Below are 16,092 nucleotides of genomic sequence, written 5' to 3'. Positions count from 1 at the left end.
AAAGGTGATGAATGGACAGTAGAGCGAGAGAGCTTGTAGATGTTAGAGTCGCAGCGGCGACCAACGACCAACGCCAATCGTCACTGTTCCGGCGCCAAGGCCCGTCTCCAGCTCGCCGCAAGTCGCTCCTGCCTCTCGTTGCGACCGGACATCTCTAGAAGCGTCGCCATTGCATTTACTTTATCATACACATCCACAGCCATGTCCGAGTCAGCAAAGATTACGTGAGTGTCTTTGACGTGTACACGCGAATGCGCCTCATGATACTAACCTCTTCACAGCGATCTCCTCCAGAAGCCGCGCAGCGAGCTCACGTAATTCCCACCTCAATTCCTTCTCTGTCGCATCGGCTAACACTCTGGACAGCGAGTACGAAATCGCTCGTGTCGAGGAGCATGAATTCACCGCTGGTCCCCTCTCCATCCTGCAAACTGCCGTCCGCAACCACAACCAGGTTGTCATCTCGTGTCGCAACAACCGCAAACTCCTCGCCCGCGTAAAAGCATTCGACAGACATTGCAACATGGTCCTCGAGAATGTCAAGGAAATGTGGACTGAGTTCCCAAGAAACAGCCAGGGCAAAAAGGGCAGAGGCGTCAACAAGGACCGCTTTATCAGCAAGATGTGCGTACTCATACCCCGACCAAACACGTCAAATCATGCTGATTTCCTACGTCCACAGGTTCCTGAGAGGAGACTCGGTCATCATGGTCATCCTTACTTGAGCGACTCCTTACCGAATACAAGATGCGACGATTATACAATACGACCACCACCCACCGCCACCCATCTTTCAAAAACAATGTGTATCCCGTCACTTGGATACGAATCGAGATACCAAAAAGCAGGCTTCGGATGGGACCCAGCATTATCAAGGGGTGAACTGGACTGTCCCGGAAGATATGCGATAGTGGCATTACCGCATTGAGCAAGGCTATTTCGTTCAAGGCCTCTGGAGTATTTGCCCGAGGCAAAAGATAGATGTTCAAACCTTACCTCTTCGCAAACAGAAGAGCATGTTATCCAACCGAGCAGCTTTCGATCGACCGTGGTGATGTCTCGCGAATGACAAAAAGGCAGCTCAAGGCGCAACTGATGTGGTGTGAATGAATTGGGTATCAAAAGTGATGCGAAAGGAGGAGCTAAATGCGCTGAACGGACACTTTTATCTTAATAGAAGATCAACTCGATCTTCTTCATCTTGTCCTCATTGTACTTTTCCTTGAAGCTTGGTCTTGTCAAGAGCTTAATCAAGGGACTTTGTACTTCCTTCATGTCAAGAATTCCGCGCTTCTTCGAATCGATGTGCGATGCGTCGATGATGATTCTCTCGAGTCTGCCTGCCGAGAGAGCGCCTGAGAACTATTAGCATCTACCTCAGGTGGCAGAATATACGAGGCTTACCATCGTCGAATAGATCGATTAGTCTCTGAGGTGTACCCACACCCATACCGAGCTTGTTCTCCTTGACCATAGTGATAGCCTCTGCCAGCTTGATGTGCTTGGCGAACAATTTTGCGATGAACGAGTCCTTAGTCTGGAACTTGCGCAAAGCTCTCGTCAAATCGGCAGCTCGGATGCCAGATGCAGCAATAACGATTGTGTGTGGTGTTGACTTTTGCTTGACAGCATCTGACAAGGTCTTTCCTGGTTTGTCGCTCCGTCTTTCGTCCTTGAATTGTTCGATGAAGGCTGGCAGATTCTCCAAGTTGCGCGGCTTGTCCCAGGACGTGGTATCCACAATGGCGTGTGCTGGTTTCATTGTCAGTATGCGGACAAGAACAGTGTCGTACGTGGTAGACTGACATGGTATGTGCATATCTTCCAACTCCATATCACTCAACTCGCTGTGGAAGCGCTTGGTACGCTGGGCGACGTGATCTGCGAGCAACTGGCTATCCATGTGGGCAATGGCATGATTGACTCCGGCTTCGAGATCCAGAGCGTCCTCCTCGATATCCTTGGGTTGCTTGGCCTTCTTTGCATTCTTTGCCTTCTTGCGCTTTGCGGCCTTGGTCTGTGGCGCAGGTGCTTCGTCTTCATCTCCGTCTTCGCGCTTTCGCTTTGATCCTGAGGGACGGCTTTGAGGTTCTGGGGATGCAGATGGCGACAAAGGCTCCATCAAGGGAATGCCGCCTTCTTCTGTGTCTGACATTTTGCTCTTGACTGGTGGATGTGTGATTGCTCGGGTTTACTCAAAAGTCGCTGTCTACAACCTGAAAGTCCGAAAACTTTCCGTGTCTTATCGATAAGAGCAGAACCCTGAGATGGTCATCTCAACGCGTGGCAGCCGATGACCACCATCGTATCCTACCTTGACAAACACTTTTCGTTATTCTCGTGTTGTCTTCAGACGAGCAAGAACCATGTAGCCAAGATGCCAACCACTGACGGATCATTCTATCTGCCAATCTCCATCACTCTCCTTGTTGCCGTCACCGCAGTCTGGTATTTACATGGTACGTCATACCGGCACTCGAGCCGAAGCGCCTTCTCCGCTATACCATAGAACCGTCGACTCACCGAGCCAATAGATGACAGGTCTCTAGCAGAACCACAAACCATGCCATCACATTATTCGAACAAAGACGTCGACACCACGGATGGCTCATTGAGTCTGCTCGGCAAACTTCCCGAAGAGATCCTGCAAGAGACTCTCCGATACCTTGATAATCACAGCTTGGCCAACTTCTCCCAAACGTGTCATTGGTCATATGACAAAGCAACCCCCTTATTGTGGGAAGATGTTGAGCTTGTAGACTGTCGCACAAACAACGACGCAGTACCTGATGTGAGCGACGAGCATGATGATACACCCATCATTCGAAAACTCCTTGTTCTGGCCAGTAATCCATGGATCGCCTCACATGTTCATACCCTGACACATCGCTGTCATTTCCCCCCCCCTGCCATATTTTATGAACTACCGAGGATCAACTTCCAAGGCCGCACGCTGTCCCATGATATACGCACTCTACATCTGCTGGCCAAGGCTTGCCAGAATCTAACCAGCATACATACGTTAAGAATCATTTTTGGCCACTGGAATCTGACTCGCGGTCTTCTAACTGGACTGTTGGGTGATCCAAAGGGCTCTATCATAAGACACCTCTGGCTTGAGAACTGTAGCATTGCTGGCATATCACAAAAACTACTCCAATCATTCGACCTCCGGAAGCTGAAGAGTCTTCGATTACGCCGTTTGCCTTTGCTAGCCAACGCCGGAAGATTTGACTCACAAGAAGTCTACACGCGAGGTCCATTCCCGGATTGGCGAACCGGCAGAGCATTCGAAACCAGACAGGATGGCCGCGGTGGTGTGATCAATACGTCGACTGAGCTTTTTCGACATCAAGAAGCCCTTATAAGAAACTTGATCGTAGCCCATGGTTCCCAGCTACCCGAGTCTCAAGCTAAAGAGAACATCGAGGCTGCCAACAAACAATTCGAGCTATCGTTCAAGGATGCCCAGGACTTCGACAAGGAGATATACAAACAATTGCCTGACCTTGGCGGGTTGATTTCCTCCATCCAACAGGGACTCTCCGATGAAGATCGGTCCCCAACGAACAGTGTGAAACAACTCTTGCATAGTAACCATCCAGACTGGGCACCAACCGACACGGATCCATTTCCTACATTCATGCACATATTAGAGCATTCTGCGGCATCTCTTACTTCGCTAAATCTAGACTGGGTCTTGTTCAGGAGGACCGACCAACGCGCTTCCTCGGAGTCTGAGTTGAGTTTGCAAAGTATGTTCAAGGGACTATTCAAGCTACACTTTCCATACCTTCGGGCTTTCCAATTTCGAAACGCCGTCATACCGGAATCAGAACTGCCGCAGGGCGTCTATCTTTTGGACACCTGTGAAGCGGCCCCGCTTACTCTGTTCGATCCGGACATGTGCGTCTCATGGTTAGAGCGGCATCCAAAACTTCAATCACTAGCCTGGCCAGCTGATCGCTTCTTCGGGCAAACAAAGAACACCACGCACGACCTCCAACAGCGTATAGATTTTGTCATTTCTAGATTGGCGCGTACGCTCGAAGATCTTCGAGTCGATACTGTCTACAGCAGGAGTGGTGAATTCAAGACCGACGATTCTGATGAACCCTCCGATCTGAGCCGTTGTCGAAGCCGCAGAAGGTTCATCTCTGAATTTGCGGCTCATCTGCAAAGGCTTGAAAGTCTCAAGATGGAGGGCGGCATACCGCGCGATGAGAAACGTGAAATCATCAGGGCCCTACATCAGTCACCACTACAGAAGATTGTCATGATAGGAGTCAACAGTCCGATCGGTAACACTTGGGGCTTTGCTGGACGTGACATTGGCTCCTTGGGGATCAACGAGGACCCTAACGACCCTGATGACTTCGGCTCTCTTGAAGAGGAAGACGTAGACGAGATTGTTCGGCTGGGGACAACAAGACCAGAACCAGTCGGTTCCAGCGAAGTCTTTGAAGCGGAGTATGGCTGGCCACCCGCTCCACCGTTCATGCACACATTGGCATCTTATCATGCAGATACTGTCACAGAGCTCAAATTCTGCGGATATCGTGGAGCACCCCTTCTCTGGAACCCTACCCCGATCACGCATTATATGCTCGCACCTCTTCGACACTTCCATAACTTGCGCCATCTGATTCTATCGCTCTGGCTGCACACACTCTACGAAGATGATCACCGCGATGATGAAATCCTCGATTACTGGCTCAACACACGCTCTCCAACTATCACGGCTCTCGTCGCTACATCCACCGAACCACCTACAGGCTGGGCGGTAGAGCTAGCCTCGAAATATGAGCCCAGCGCCATGGCAGCAAGAATTGTCGCTCTCATGGGTCCTTACGTTAGCGAAACAGCAAAAGCTCACCCTGGAGGCATGCATGTGAGAGCCAGCTTTTGCATTGGCTCTTATGGCGGTCTCTTCGATTTCGACGTCATCATTGGCAAGAGCGCTGATGGCAAAGATGAGTTGAGGGAATGGAAGGGTCCGAGGGAGGAATTGCATCCTGAAAGGAGAGCTGAGAAGTTGAGGAATAGGCGATGGTTCGGGCCGACCGTGAGGAGGGATGTTGATGGACAGAGGAGTATGTCCATTAGTTTGTGATGGGCTATAGCATATCTAGCATAACACATCTCAAGCACTGCGACATTCCGTCTTGTTCATGTGCAAAGGACCCTCGAGTTTCAGCTATCAAATTGCAATAACTTACGAGAGAACACCGTGTCCAAAGGAAGTCCCTGTCATGGGGCATCTCCCTGGTCGCGCTCCTGTAATTAGGAACATTCTGCATTTCTATAGCTATAATACCCTCTGATTCCATTGATGAGGATCTCGATACTCCAATCACTCATCTCTTCCTCTCTCCATCTGCAAAGCTTTCTCAAGTCGTAGCCATCGAGATGCATAATGAGTTGTAGGATAAAGCAGCGACCAAAGCGAGCCCTCGAACTGTATCTTCTCTCTGGCCGCCCTCCTGCAATCAAAAACACTGTGCATTTCTGCAGCGACCATGACCCATCATGAATGTATGATTTCCCATGCTGATCTCAGATGCAAATGACTTTTTTCGATGCCGGCGATGTGCCAGGTGATAAGTTCAAACACACTAGTTCTCCTCCAGCCGGGAAAATTTGCCTCTTCTACTTCGTCAACGCTTGCGTCGTGTATGTTTAGAGGCGGGTCGTTGGGGTTTTCGCCTTCCCTTGTAAACTCATCGACTGAGAGGAAGAACTGCTTGTTTATATGCAGATGCACAGTTTCGCTGTATTTACTCTCATCCCAGTATCTTGCCAACTTGACTTGATCCACGGGTCCTGAGAGAGCAGTTTTGTCTTCGAGATATGTAAGGCAAAACATTTCGCAGATGTGTTTGGGTACATTGACACCTAGCAATCTTTTCTGCGCACTGGTTTGCAAGGCCTGCTTGTAGGTTTCCCAAGCAGCGTCGTCATTGTAATTCAATCGTAGCACAGCAAACCCCCAGATTCCGATATCCAAGTAAGGTTTCCGTTGCGCTTTTATAGCAAAGTCTTGGATTTTCTGGGACACAGAGTCGTTGGTGGGTGCTAAGGGGAATCGTGTTTGGTCTTTTGTTTCGCGTATGATTTGCTCGAGTGCTTTCCTTTTGAGGCCGGCTTCGGAGGAGGGTTTGTCTTTGTGTATGCTATCTTGAAGTAGCTCCAGGTAGCGGCGGTGAACCAGGCGATAGCGCTGTAATAGCCTTGTTGCTCGTGCTGCCTCCCGGCGGTACCCTTGTTCTTTGACACATTGAACAATGGCTTTGAGTCCTTTTGGGTCGGTGATATCTTCCTGCGGTGTGGTGACAATGATTAACTCATCGTCCGTAAGATTCCAAGCGCCTTTCCCCATGCATCTTTGGACTATTGCTGCACGAGAAGAATATCTTGATTGCGTCGGAACCACAGCATCCTTTCCTGCTGACAGCGGGCGGAATGAAACCTCATGATCGTCAGGCTCAGTCTGTGTGGTATCCATGGACGGATTCAAAGACGCGTGGTATAGTTAGACGACTGCCACGGGATGGTTGTTCTGACATGTCTGCTAAAAATAATTGATTAGAGAGGTTAGGTGAACCCTGCCCGCCACGAATGGAGACACCGGCCGGCTTTCTCTCCGCGTCGACCAACGATTCTGCCCTTTCTTTCCGAACACCTGTTCAAGCACAATCTCATGCGTCAACACAAATGCGTCGATCAACTCAAGTCATAGCGCGAAGCAGCTATCACAAAAGTATCCTCAAATCAGGGATGAAAACCCATTGAATATGTCTATACACTTGCCCACCCAGCGCCAACCAAACTCCAACCAACAACCATGCTCTATTACCAGTTGTTGTCAAAAACGTCGCCATTGACATAGTTGATCATCTCCATCACCGGCGGTAGCCTCTCGCCCTCTCCGAACATCATACCTTGTTTCATTATCCTGCGGAAGTTCTTGCCTGGGTTTATCTTGCCGAGCACGTATTCCTGTCTCGTCTCCACACGGTCGGGTACCTTGATCGAACGTCCTACTACGGCGTCCATGGCTTGCCATGCAAATGTTATGGCCTCCTTTGCACCAGCTGGAATACCTGCTGCATCTAACATCATGATCTTGGTGTTGGGGTAGTTCTTCTGGATGTACTCGGTAATGTTGGGGTTGTATGCGCCACCACCACACATGAAAATCTCGTCGATATCTTGTGATGGTGCATAGCGGCGGTAGTGATCAACGATGGCTTGGGCAGTGATACGAGTCACCGTTGCGACAATGTCATCGGGCGACATACCCAGCTTCTCTCCCTTTTCAATGAGATCGTGGGCTAACGTGTCTCTGAACACTTCTCTGCCAGTCGTCTTGGGAGGATCGAGCTTGAAGTACTTGAACTCTAGGAACTCGTCGACAAGCTGTTGGTTCACGATTCCGCGCTTGCCCATGGCACCGTCTTCATCGTACTCTTGCTGGCCGTTTGTGTAGTGTCGTACAACCGCGTCGATGAAGACATTTCCCGGACCGGTATCAAAGTCGAAGCATCTGTCAATACCACCCTCACCAGGGGGGATGAAGCAAACATTGGCAATTCCACCGATGTTCTGACAAGCTCTCAGCTTCGTGGGGTGATGTAGGAGGAGTGCGTCGAAGAAGCCGATGAGAGGGGCTCCCTGTCGTCCAGCAGCTTGGTCGGAGACACGGAAGTCAGTCACGGTTGTGATGCCGGTTTGTGCAGCGATGAAAGTTCCTTCAGCCATGGTCAAGGCGCTCTTGGTCTGTCCTGGTTCTGGCATGCTGAGCAACCAGATTGTTTGGCCGTGGGATCCGATCACATCGATGTCGGCGATCGGCACATCTTGCTCCTTGCAGAACTCCTTTACTGCATCAGCAAAGGTGTTTCCCAGAAGTACATTGACCTCAGACAGTTCTTCGGGTGTGGTGCGGTTGTGGTAGATCATGTTCATGACTCTTTTCTTGATCTTTTGCTCCAGAGGAATCTCTCCATACTTGAGCAGCTCGAAATGCATTGGTGCCTCAGGGCTGGTCTGACGGAATCTGCATAGCGCACAGTCGATGCCTGTTATACAATAGGTCAGTGGCCTGGCATCAAAGTTGAGAGAAACATTGCTTGCCATCCATGCTAGTACCAGAGTTCAACCCGAGCACAGTAAGGTCGAGCCCTGGTTGGTCGCCATTGATGTGTTCGACGCGGCCAATCATGGTGTATCGGTATAGTATGAAATATGGTAAAGAGATTTGAGTGAAGGCTCAGCCCGATCAATCAGCAGGGGGCAGTGGGAGATAAATACGTTCCTGCATGACCTTCTGGAAGATGATCCCCATCAAGGTCATACCTGCCGAAGTGTCGATCCCCACAGGCCGGAGGAGATGGATGGGTAAGGGTAGCCGGAAGAACGTAAGAATGGAAGTATCAGACGATCAACCGATTAACCGAATATCCAGCATGTCATCCCCACAGCACCGACTGTTTGGTATGTATGGGGTGACTACTAGTCCAAAATTTCCAAGACCTACGCCTCCCATGAAAAACGCCATCCGGGGCCCCGAGCATATCCAGAAAATCTCTGTCGGCAGCCGGTAACAGGTTGTCTGGATATGGGGTTACCAATCGACATCAACAGCACAGTCTGGGGCAACAGCCACATTGACTTCATGAAGATATAAAGTCACCAGCCATAACCTGCTTTTATGTCGACCATTCGTCTCTGCGTTTCTACAGCTCCCAGGCAATCTTCTTTCTAGTCATTACTGTCATGGGATTTACAACTGCTTGGAAGAGGCTTTCGCCTTCCCAACTTAACATTGCTATCCAAGCATTCGCTCTGATCTCAATCTTCTTCGAGGGTTATGATCAGGGTGTTATGGGTGGTGTCAATGCATCGCCAAACTATGTCACTGAGGTCAAGATTGGTCTTCCCAATGGCACCGTGACGAATACCACCAAGCAGGGTGGAATCGTCAGCATTGTAAGTCGAGAACTCATAGTCTATACCACGGCATCGGCACCGGGAGCTGACTTCTCCTCAAAGTATTATCTTGGTGCTATTGTTGGTTGCTTCGTTGGTGGTTGGGCCGCCGATCGCATTGGAAGAATCAACGGACTTTTCTACGGTGCTATCTTCGCTCTTGTAGGAGGCGCCCTGCAAGCGGCCACCCAGGGCTCGGACTTCATTTTGGTCGCACGCGTGGTGACAGGTCTCGGCACAGGAGGTCAGTTCCCATTCTATCCCAATCACCAGGCTCCTTTTTGACAGTCCACAGCGCTGACTGGTATCACTCCCGTCCTTGTCTCCGAAGTCTCAAGCGCTGAACACCGCGGTGGCTTTCTGGGTTATGTCTTTATTGCAAATTACCTTGGTATCTCGGTAGCCTACTGGTATGTCCGTGACCGCGGGACTGCTCAAACATTCTCTGATACTTGTCAGGCTTGATTTTGGACTTTCATTTGTCAACCATGGATACTCTGCCCTACGATGGCGCTTCCTCCTCGCTTTCCAATGCGTGCCCGCACTTCTCCTCCTCGCAGGCATCAAGATGTTGCCTGACTCCCCTCGCTACCTTGCATCGGTGGGTAGAAACGACGAAGCCCGGGAAGTTCTCGATCGCGTTCGTGGATCTACAAACCCTGAAGCCGTCGAGAAAGAATTCAACGAAATTATGGCTATGGCCGAGGACACCAAGCCTGCTTCTCCGATCGAGTTCATCAAAATTCTGTTTGGACTCGACAAGAGTCAGGGCGCTCATCTGGGTCGCAGAGCTTGGCTGTGTATCTGGTTGCAGATTATGGCCTCGTGGACTGGTACGACTTGATTCTCGTCCTAGGATGTTGCTGATCTAACTTGTTCTACAGGCATTACCGCTGTGACTGCCTACAGTCCGGTCTTGCTCAAGCAGGCTGGCTATTCGACAATCAAGCAAAACGGACTTGCAGGAGGTCTCAACACCATCGGAATCATCGGGACAATCATCTCTGCTCAGATCGTCGACAGATTCGGCAGACGCAAGTGTTTGATGTGGGGAGCTGCTGGTTTGTTTGCTGTAAACTTAATCGTGGGTGCCCCATTCACCCTTCACTGCTCCTGGGACGCTACTGACCCGGATTGAATAGGCTGCCTCGCTCTACGAAGCTTCCCGCCACGACCCTTCCAAAGCCGCTAGCATCGCACCTGCCGCCGTAACCATGCTCTTCCTCTTCAACCTTGTCTACGCATCCACTTGGGGCACTGTCGCCTTCCTTATACCCACGGAAATCTTCCCAAGCAGAATGAGAGCTCAAGGCAACGGATTTGGTATCACCGGCTGGGCCATTGGTGTAGGTTGGACTGTTCTTGTCAACCCGATTCTGTTCGAACACATTGAGGTATGCTATGAACAACTTTTTTCACATCCTTAAACGCCTACTGACACATCCATAGAGCCGCACTTACTTCCTCTTTGCCGCACTGAACTTCATCTGGGTTATGATTGTCTTCCTGATATATCCAGAGACGGCTGGGTTTGTCTTTTCCCTTGTGTTAACACTTTTGAAGATCCCGCACTGACTTGAATATAGTCGCTCTCTCGAGTCCATCGAAGCCATGTTCACAACCTCGCCCTTCTACTGGCACATGGAAAAGGCATATGCCGAGAACAAAGACATGTTTGCCAACACCCACAAGCATGGTATCGAAGGAATCGACTTGGCTAAGGAGAAACAGATCGATTGTGCGCATGAAGAGATGTCATATGCGTGATGAGGAAGCAGCAGGAGAGGGCGCTCGGTGTAAAGCCTAGAGGCCACCTAGAAGCTTTCATGTAATTCAAGTAGCCAAACATCAAGCGCATGCATTGCGTTTTCTCACGACAAGATTATCGGAAAATGCGACTGCCTCGAGTTTAGTCGAGTGTACACCGACACTCTCCTTCTCATTCCAAGGGCGCGAGCATACACGCTCAATGGAAGCCACGATCAGAGAGCCCTGAGGTACGATCCGCATATTATTGATGCATATCCACGTGCGGCACGGCGTCGCCGAGGCGCCAAATCAAGGTACTTCTAGACAATGAGCGGTACACGAGCAAAATCTTCGTGTTCTGTCAAAGTGAGTGCCTTCAAGAGCTACTTCACTGTCCATCACTTTGGACAAGATTGATATCGTTGAGGAAAATTCATCCATGGCCAATCAGGATCTATATCCTTGATCTGCCGCAGAAGCAATTCCAAGAGGCAGATATTGAGGAAGGAGAAAGTAGTTGCGTCAAGAAGGGTAGGAAAAAGAGGGAACCTCAGAAGGCCACTCGTCATAAACACTTTCATCGGCCCTAGAGAGCGGAATGGCGCAGCAGTGATTGGCACTAGCTGTAGGAGTTTGACGAGTAGATACAGTATTTTGATGCAACACTCATACATGTTTTGATGATCACAGAGATGATCTTTCGCAGTTCTTGAATGTGGTAGAATGCTCGAACCAGGGTCATGGCGTGTCGCAAATCTTTTGTACCGTTTATCTCTACAGTTCGCACGACATTAGAAGGAAAAGGATGAGAAGGCGTCTGGATCGTGACTGCTATATCCTCGATCGGAGCCAAATACTCATCGACATCTTTCAAACATGCGCGAGCTGAGGAATGTAAACCATGCTTATATGAGCGGGAGATGGATAATTCTTTGATCAACTGAAGCGACCGGTTGCGAGCGCGAGCATCGTTTTGACCTGACTCGGATCTACCCACGCCAGCTCATCTTTCAGTTGAAGTCGAACGCATATTCCCAGTCCGTGAAGAGCTCGGGTGGGAAGTGTATCTGTGGCGAATCTTGAGGAAGGTCTAACTGATGGTGTGCATGCAAGCCGGGAGATGCCAACGCGTGGCTCTGTTGATGCACCCAGGGCGTTAATCCCACGACAGGCCCGCTCGCATCCACCGACCGTTGTATCTTCATAAACTCGTCGATTCTTGAGACCTGAGCTCTGAGTTTATCACTTGTTCCTTGCCGACAAAACAGATCCACCTCGAGATTTGCCAGTAGATTTGCCAGGTCTAGTAGGACTGAACGCACCCGCCGGTATGAAGTCTCGGTAAGGCCATTCTCAAATACCGAGCCCATGATGCTCCCAATACCTGCAAGATGATGAAGCAGCGGAGAGCTGATGGCGCGAAGATAGGCGACGGGAACACTGGCAAATCCGTTGATGACCTCGCTGGCAATCTGACACTTCTGATCCACGGTGGAGTTCTCCGTAGTGAACAACACCATTCTGACCAACTGCAGCGAGGCAGCAATGTTGGCAGCTTGAAATCCGAAAAGATCTTTGTCCAGTCTGCCCGTCAACGGTTGTGTTGTCTTGAAAACAGGCGGTAGTTGTTCGTAGAGTGCCATGATGTTGGTAAGGCATGATATCTGCCGCGGGCTGCCTGGCTCAATGTAGCCCGGAAGGGATGGTGTGCGCTGTACTGGGTTCCGCAGTTGACCAAGACGATCTTGGGCGTGCTCGAGAATACGATACAATGTCGTCACGAAGTTCCATCCTGTCAACCAACTCGGGCCATCGTGCATATCGCCTGTCGTCCGGGAGTTTGTGTCGCCAGACTGTGTTTCATCGTCGCTCGGATAGCAGACGTTGAAACAGGCTTCTCTGCTCCTAGCGAAGCCTCCAAAGATTATCGAGGAGAAGATGTCAAGAGTGTACATGGACCAGAAAAGTCTTCTTCGCTCCTCAAGATCGACATGATTCAACACGCCAGGCCAGTTACTTTCATCTTGCAGCCCTCCTACAGAGATGAAACCTTGATATAGGCCGATATAGTAATTCATCCGAGGCGTATCGCCATACTGAATGCAGCAGATAGCCATTAGCGCATAGGCCCGAGCATAATCGAAGTTTTGCGACAACGTGGCATCGTGGGGAATGGCCTCTTTGGCAGCTTCAAAAAGTTCCTCGGACGAAGGGCTCTGCAGCGCGTTTGCATCCCATTTACCAGTGTATAGAGCACCATCGCGAACTCGAGCCGACGACAAAGCGCACATCGCCAGAACAGACGAAAACAGCGCCCGGTCAGTGGCGTACTCTCCACGGGACACTCTTCGTAACAGTGTCGCTCGATGGAAGTAAGGAAAGACAGGATACACGACCTCGAAATATATTTCAGTCAAATCCATCACAATTGCTTGTGCAGGCATGATCTTCGGTTTCCAGGTCGAAGGGGCAAGCACGGTTTCTTGGTCAAAAGGAGAAATCTGGGGCTGTATCGACTGGCAGTTGGTAGATGTCTCTCCTGCGTCGCTTCTCGATTGAGTTGTTAAAGACCTGGCTGATCTCGGCTTGGGTCCTCGACGTGCCATAGGGCGGAGGGATGTGCAAGTCTCTCCATAATCAATACAGTTGACGCATTTTGCGGAGTCTCCATCGCTAGGCCGACATTTGACACTTCGAGCGCTGCACTGATCACAGGCACGTTTGTTTCGTCGCAGTTTTCGCGGCCTTTGGGAAGTTTCACTCTGGCTCATGGCAAGTCGATTTGGGGAGTTGTGCCATGATTATGTTGTGGGTGAGTAGAGTTGAGCTTGGACGCCAATAAAAACTGCTTGGCGGGCATGACGCAATTGGAAATCATGTCGCTACAATATGACGTGAGTATCATGTTATTATTTCTCGCTGTCGAATCCTGCATGACTGAGCCCACCGCTGTAATCGATCAAATAGCTGTCGATGTCGTTCTTTCCGTGGATGTCAGTATTACTACATAAAATTCTGGACAATTAACTCACCCAATTCAGCGTGTCAGGATTCTCGAATATGCTCTCTAGAGACATAATATCCATCATATCGTACGTAGTGTCTCCTTGTACTGCAATATCTTGTTGCGAAAAATGGAAGCTTGTTGTCGCAGAGGAAAGTTGACTACCTCCATGTTGATCCATGATTCCAGTCTGGTGAGACGGAACGGAGTCTTCAGTCAGTTTTGCTATCATGACTCCAAGTACGTGACTTGCACGAACGGCGTCTTGGTAGACGGGTCTTTTGCTTGTCCAGATGTGCTGGGCCATCTTCAGAGCTTTGATCTTACGTTCTTTCATCTCGACGCTATACACGACTTAGCCAGATGTATCCGACAGAAGACATCCAAAGTACACATACCTTTGTGATCTTGACTCGTTCAAGTCCAAGCAGATAATCATGGCTGCTGCAAACTGTTCGTGGAGCGTTATATTGGTAAACATCCATCTGCTCTGGTATAGACGTCCTTGCGGCTGCAAAGCCTCGTAGTAATCAGTCTGGAGGTCGAGCTGTCGCAAAGCCGAATTCACGCAGATCTCTCTAGACTTTTCGAAGGCAGGGTCATCTCTCTTGCAGCCAAGATAAGGTCTGTGTAAGATGCAGAATCCCTAGCACGAAGACCAAATTAGCGTGATCCATCATTTAAATGATAACAACACCGTATTCTTGTCAGACATGTAGGACTAGTTCTGCAAGATGCTGTCCTAGACAGCGTTTCGATGAAAACATGCTCTTTGGACCTTTCGTACCTTCAAGTATTGTAACTCGAGCATGAAACGCTGCATGATCAGATAGTCCTGGTCAACAAAAGAAGTCTCGTTTATGGTACGAATTCGTAAGGATGGGGGGACACTCTGACGGCTTCGTTCAAGGCTCTCATGAAGTCTGTTGGTCTCTTCCAGATCATATCTTCGATTGGACAAAGAATGGCGAACAACCGGACGTAAAAGGCGCAAGGCTTCCGCTTTAGAGGTGAAAAACAACATGGGGATATGTGTCGTATCAGATCGAGGGGGCGGCATGACAGCAGTGTTTTCATCAAAATCCTCATCTAACAAATTGATAGGGAGCTGACAGTCGCATTCGTCTTCGTTGATCATAGCCGGGATCCCCTGGTGAGCCGACATGGTCATATCGAAAATCTCGATATAGTACCACGCTCGACGTCGCATTTCGCTTTCGAAAGGCGAGATACTGAATAAATGTTTCGGATCGCGATGGTATCCCATCTTTTGTGCAAGTCGTGTTGCCATCGTGAGAATAGGCCATGGTTGCATCTCGGGGTTCGCATGGAGAGCATAGATGCAGTGAAAGTGGAATAGCAATGCCTCAACAGAATATGGGCTACCGTCGAGGTAATTACCAGCAACGAGACACTTTGCAGCCATTCTCAAAGCCCCAGCTTGTTTCGTAGAACAGGGATCAGAAGATACAACTTGGCCCCGTGCGAGAGCCAGTCTGCCTGCCATGAGCATGATGGAGAAGAGGATGCTCAGCCAGCAGAAGCTTGCGCTTTTTGGAGATCTCCAGAAAGCTTCATACTCCCTTCTGAACTTGCCACTGTGTATGAAGGTCAAAGACAAGAATGATTCTCTGAAGTAAGATGCAACCAGACTGTCCACTTCATGTCGCTCCGGAAGCGTGGCGAGGATTTGATCAATGGTTATAAGCTTTTCCTGGCCAAACAGAGGATCTGCTTTGAGTGATGGTTGTGTGGGTTCAGATGCGGCATCATTCAAATCCGAGTCCATGATGGATCTAATCTCATGGATACTTTCCAAGATTGATGCCCAATGAGTGCCTCCGATATAGTTGACTTTAGATCCTTGTTGGCTCAGATGGCCTCCAGCAGACACGTCAGAGTATGCCGGATTGTCGTTCTGCGGAGACGTGGAGGAATCCGGAGGGGTGACAACGAAAGTGTTCACTGGAGCGGATTGCATCAGACCATTGACCATGTCTTCCAGTTTCTGCAAGCGACTAGCAGCAGCATCGTGGGTGGTGCGAGGCTTTGGTGTTTTCTGAGGAACGACAGAGCTATACTCGCACTTGACAGAATCGCCTCTCTTGGTACAAGCACTGCATGGTTGTTGCCGATCGCATCTCAACTTCCGATCTCGACATATCGAACAGGAAAGTGGACGGCGGTTGCGTTTCGCGACGCGATTGTTGGTATTGGAAGCTTGGAAGACGGAGGTGAAGTTTGCCAATAGATCCGCCATGATTCCCGACGCAAAGACAAGTACAAGACGAATTACGCAACGATAAGAAAGCGGAATATGAGAATGAGTCGGATCATTGGTGTGGATA

General features: G+C 49.8%; 8 protein-coding genes across 8 annotated transcripts; 3 read left to right on the top strand and 5 right to left on the bottom strand.

The window, feature by feature from the left end:
• Positions 1–201: 201 nt before the first annotated feature.
• M436DRAFT_73438 (Sm-like ribonucleoprotein) lies at positions 202–725 on the top strand (the record flags this gene model as incomplete). Its single annotated transcript, XM_013571367.1, has 4 exons — positions 202–224; positions 282–314; positions 367–624; positions 683–725. The coding sequence occupies 4 exons, from the start codon at positions 202–204 to the stop codon at positions 723–725; spliced, it is 357 nt and encodes a 118-aa protein (XP_013426821.1).
• A 445-nt stretch (positions 726–1,170) lies between these two features.
• Positions 1,171–2,122, bottom strand: M436DRAFT_48713 (uncharacterized protein; the record flags this gene model as incomplete). The annotated part of the gene is made up of 3 exons (XM_013571178.1): positions 1,171–1,355; positions 1,405–1,752; positions 1,807–2,122. 3 exons carry the CDS (start codon positions 2,120–2,122, stop codon positions 1,171–1,173), a joined length of 849 nt encoding a protein of 282 aa, XP_013426632.1.
• A 441-nt stretch (positions 2,123–2,563) lies between these two features.
• Positions 2,564–5,113, top strand: M436DRAFT_47955 (uncharacterized protein; the record flags this gene model as incomplete). Its single annotated transcript, XM_013571053.1, has 2 exons — positions 2,564–3,379; positions 3,488–5,113. The coding sequence occupies 2 exons, from the start codon at positions 2,564–2,566 to the stop codon at positions 5,111–5,113; spliced, it is 2,442 nt and encodes an 813-aa protein (XP_013426507.1).
• Positions 5,114–5,527: 414 nt separating this feature from the next.
• Positions 5,528–6,505, bottom strand: M436DRAFT_48555 (uncharacterized protein; the record flags this gene model as incomplete). Its single annotated transcript, XM_013571146.1, has 1 exon — positions 5,528–6,505. The coding sequence occupies one exon, from the start codon at positions 6,503–6,505 to the stop codon at positions 5,528–5,530; it is 978 nt and encodes a 325-aa protein (XP_013426600.1).
• Positions 6,506–6,852: 347 nt separating this feature from the next.
• M436DRAFT_73435 (UPF0075-domain-containing protein) lies at positions 6,853–8,224 on the bottom strand (the record flags this gene model as incomplete). The annotated part of the gene is made up of 2 exons (XM_013571366.1): positions 6,853–8,081; positions 8,137–8,224. 2 exons carry the CDS (start codon positions 8,222–8,224, stop codon positions 6,853–6,855), a joined length of 1,317 nt encoding a protein of 438 aa, XP_013426820.1.
• A 554-nt stretch (positions 8,225–8,778) lies between these two features.
• M436DRAFT_48855 (hexose carrier protein) lies at positions 8,779–10,758 on the top strand (the record flags this gene model as incomplete). The annotated part of the gene is made up of 8 exons (XM_013571201.1): positions 8,779–8,991; positions 9,055–9,235; positions 9,287–9,401; positions 9,451–9,824; positions 9,876–10,075; positions 10,134–10,385; positions 10,441–10,520; positions 10,578–10,758. The coding sequence occupies 8 exons, from the start codon at positions 8,779–8,781 to the stop codon at positions 10,756–10,758; spliced, it is 1,596 nt and encodes a 531-aa protein (XP_013426655.1).
• A 992-nt stretch (positions 10,759–11,750) lies between these two features.
• On the bottom strand, positions 11,751–13,511 carry M436DRAFT_48184 (uncharacterized protein; the record flags this gene model as incomplete). The annotated part of the gene is made up of 1 exon (XM_013571092.1): positions 11,751–13,511. One exon carries the CDS (start codon positions 13,509–13,511, stop codon positions 11,751–11,753), a length of 1,761 nt encoding a protein of 586 aa, XP_013426546.1.
• A 252-nt stretch (positions 13,512–13,763) lies between these two features.
• On the bottom strand, positions 13,764–16,004 carry M436DRAFT_48460 (uncharacterized protein; the record flags this gene model as incomplete). Its single annotated transcript, XM_013571134.1, has 3 exons — positions 13,764–14,088; positions 14,143–14,390; positions 14,532–16,004. 3 exons carry the CDS (start codon positions 16,002–16,004, stop codon positions 13,764–13,766), a joined length of 2,046 nt encoding a protein of 681 aa, XP_013426588.1.
• Positions 16,005–16,092: the final 88 nt, after the last annotated feature.

This window comes from Aureobasidium namibiae (genome assembly GCF_000721765.1).
Source record: "Aureobasidium namibiae CBS 147.97 unplaced genomic scaffold scaffold_10, whole genome shotgun sequence".
Classification (NCBI taxonomy): domain Eukaryota; kingdom Fungi; phylum Ascomycota; class Dothideomycetes; order Dothideales; family Saccotheciaceae; genus Aureobasidium; species Aureobasidium namibiae.
Note: the sequence above shows the minus strand (reverse complement) of the source record. Positions and strands in the feature narration are given on the sequence as shown.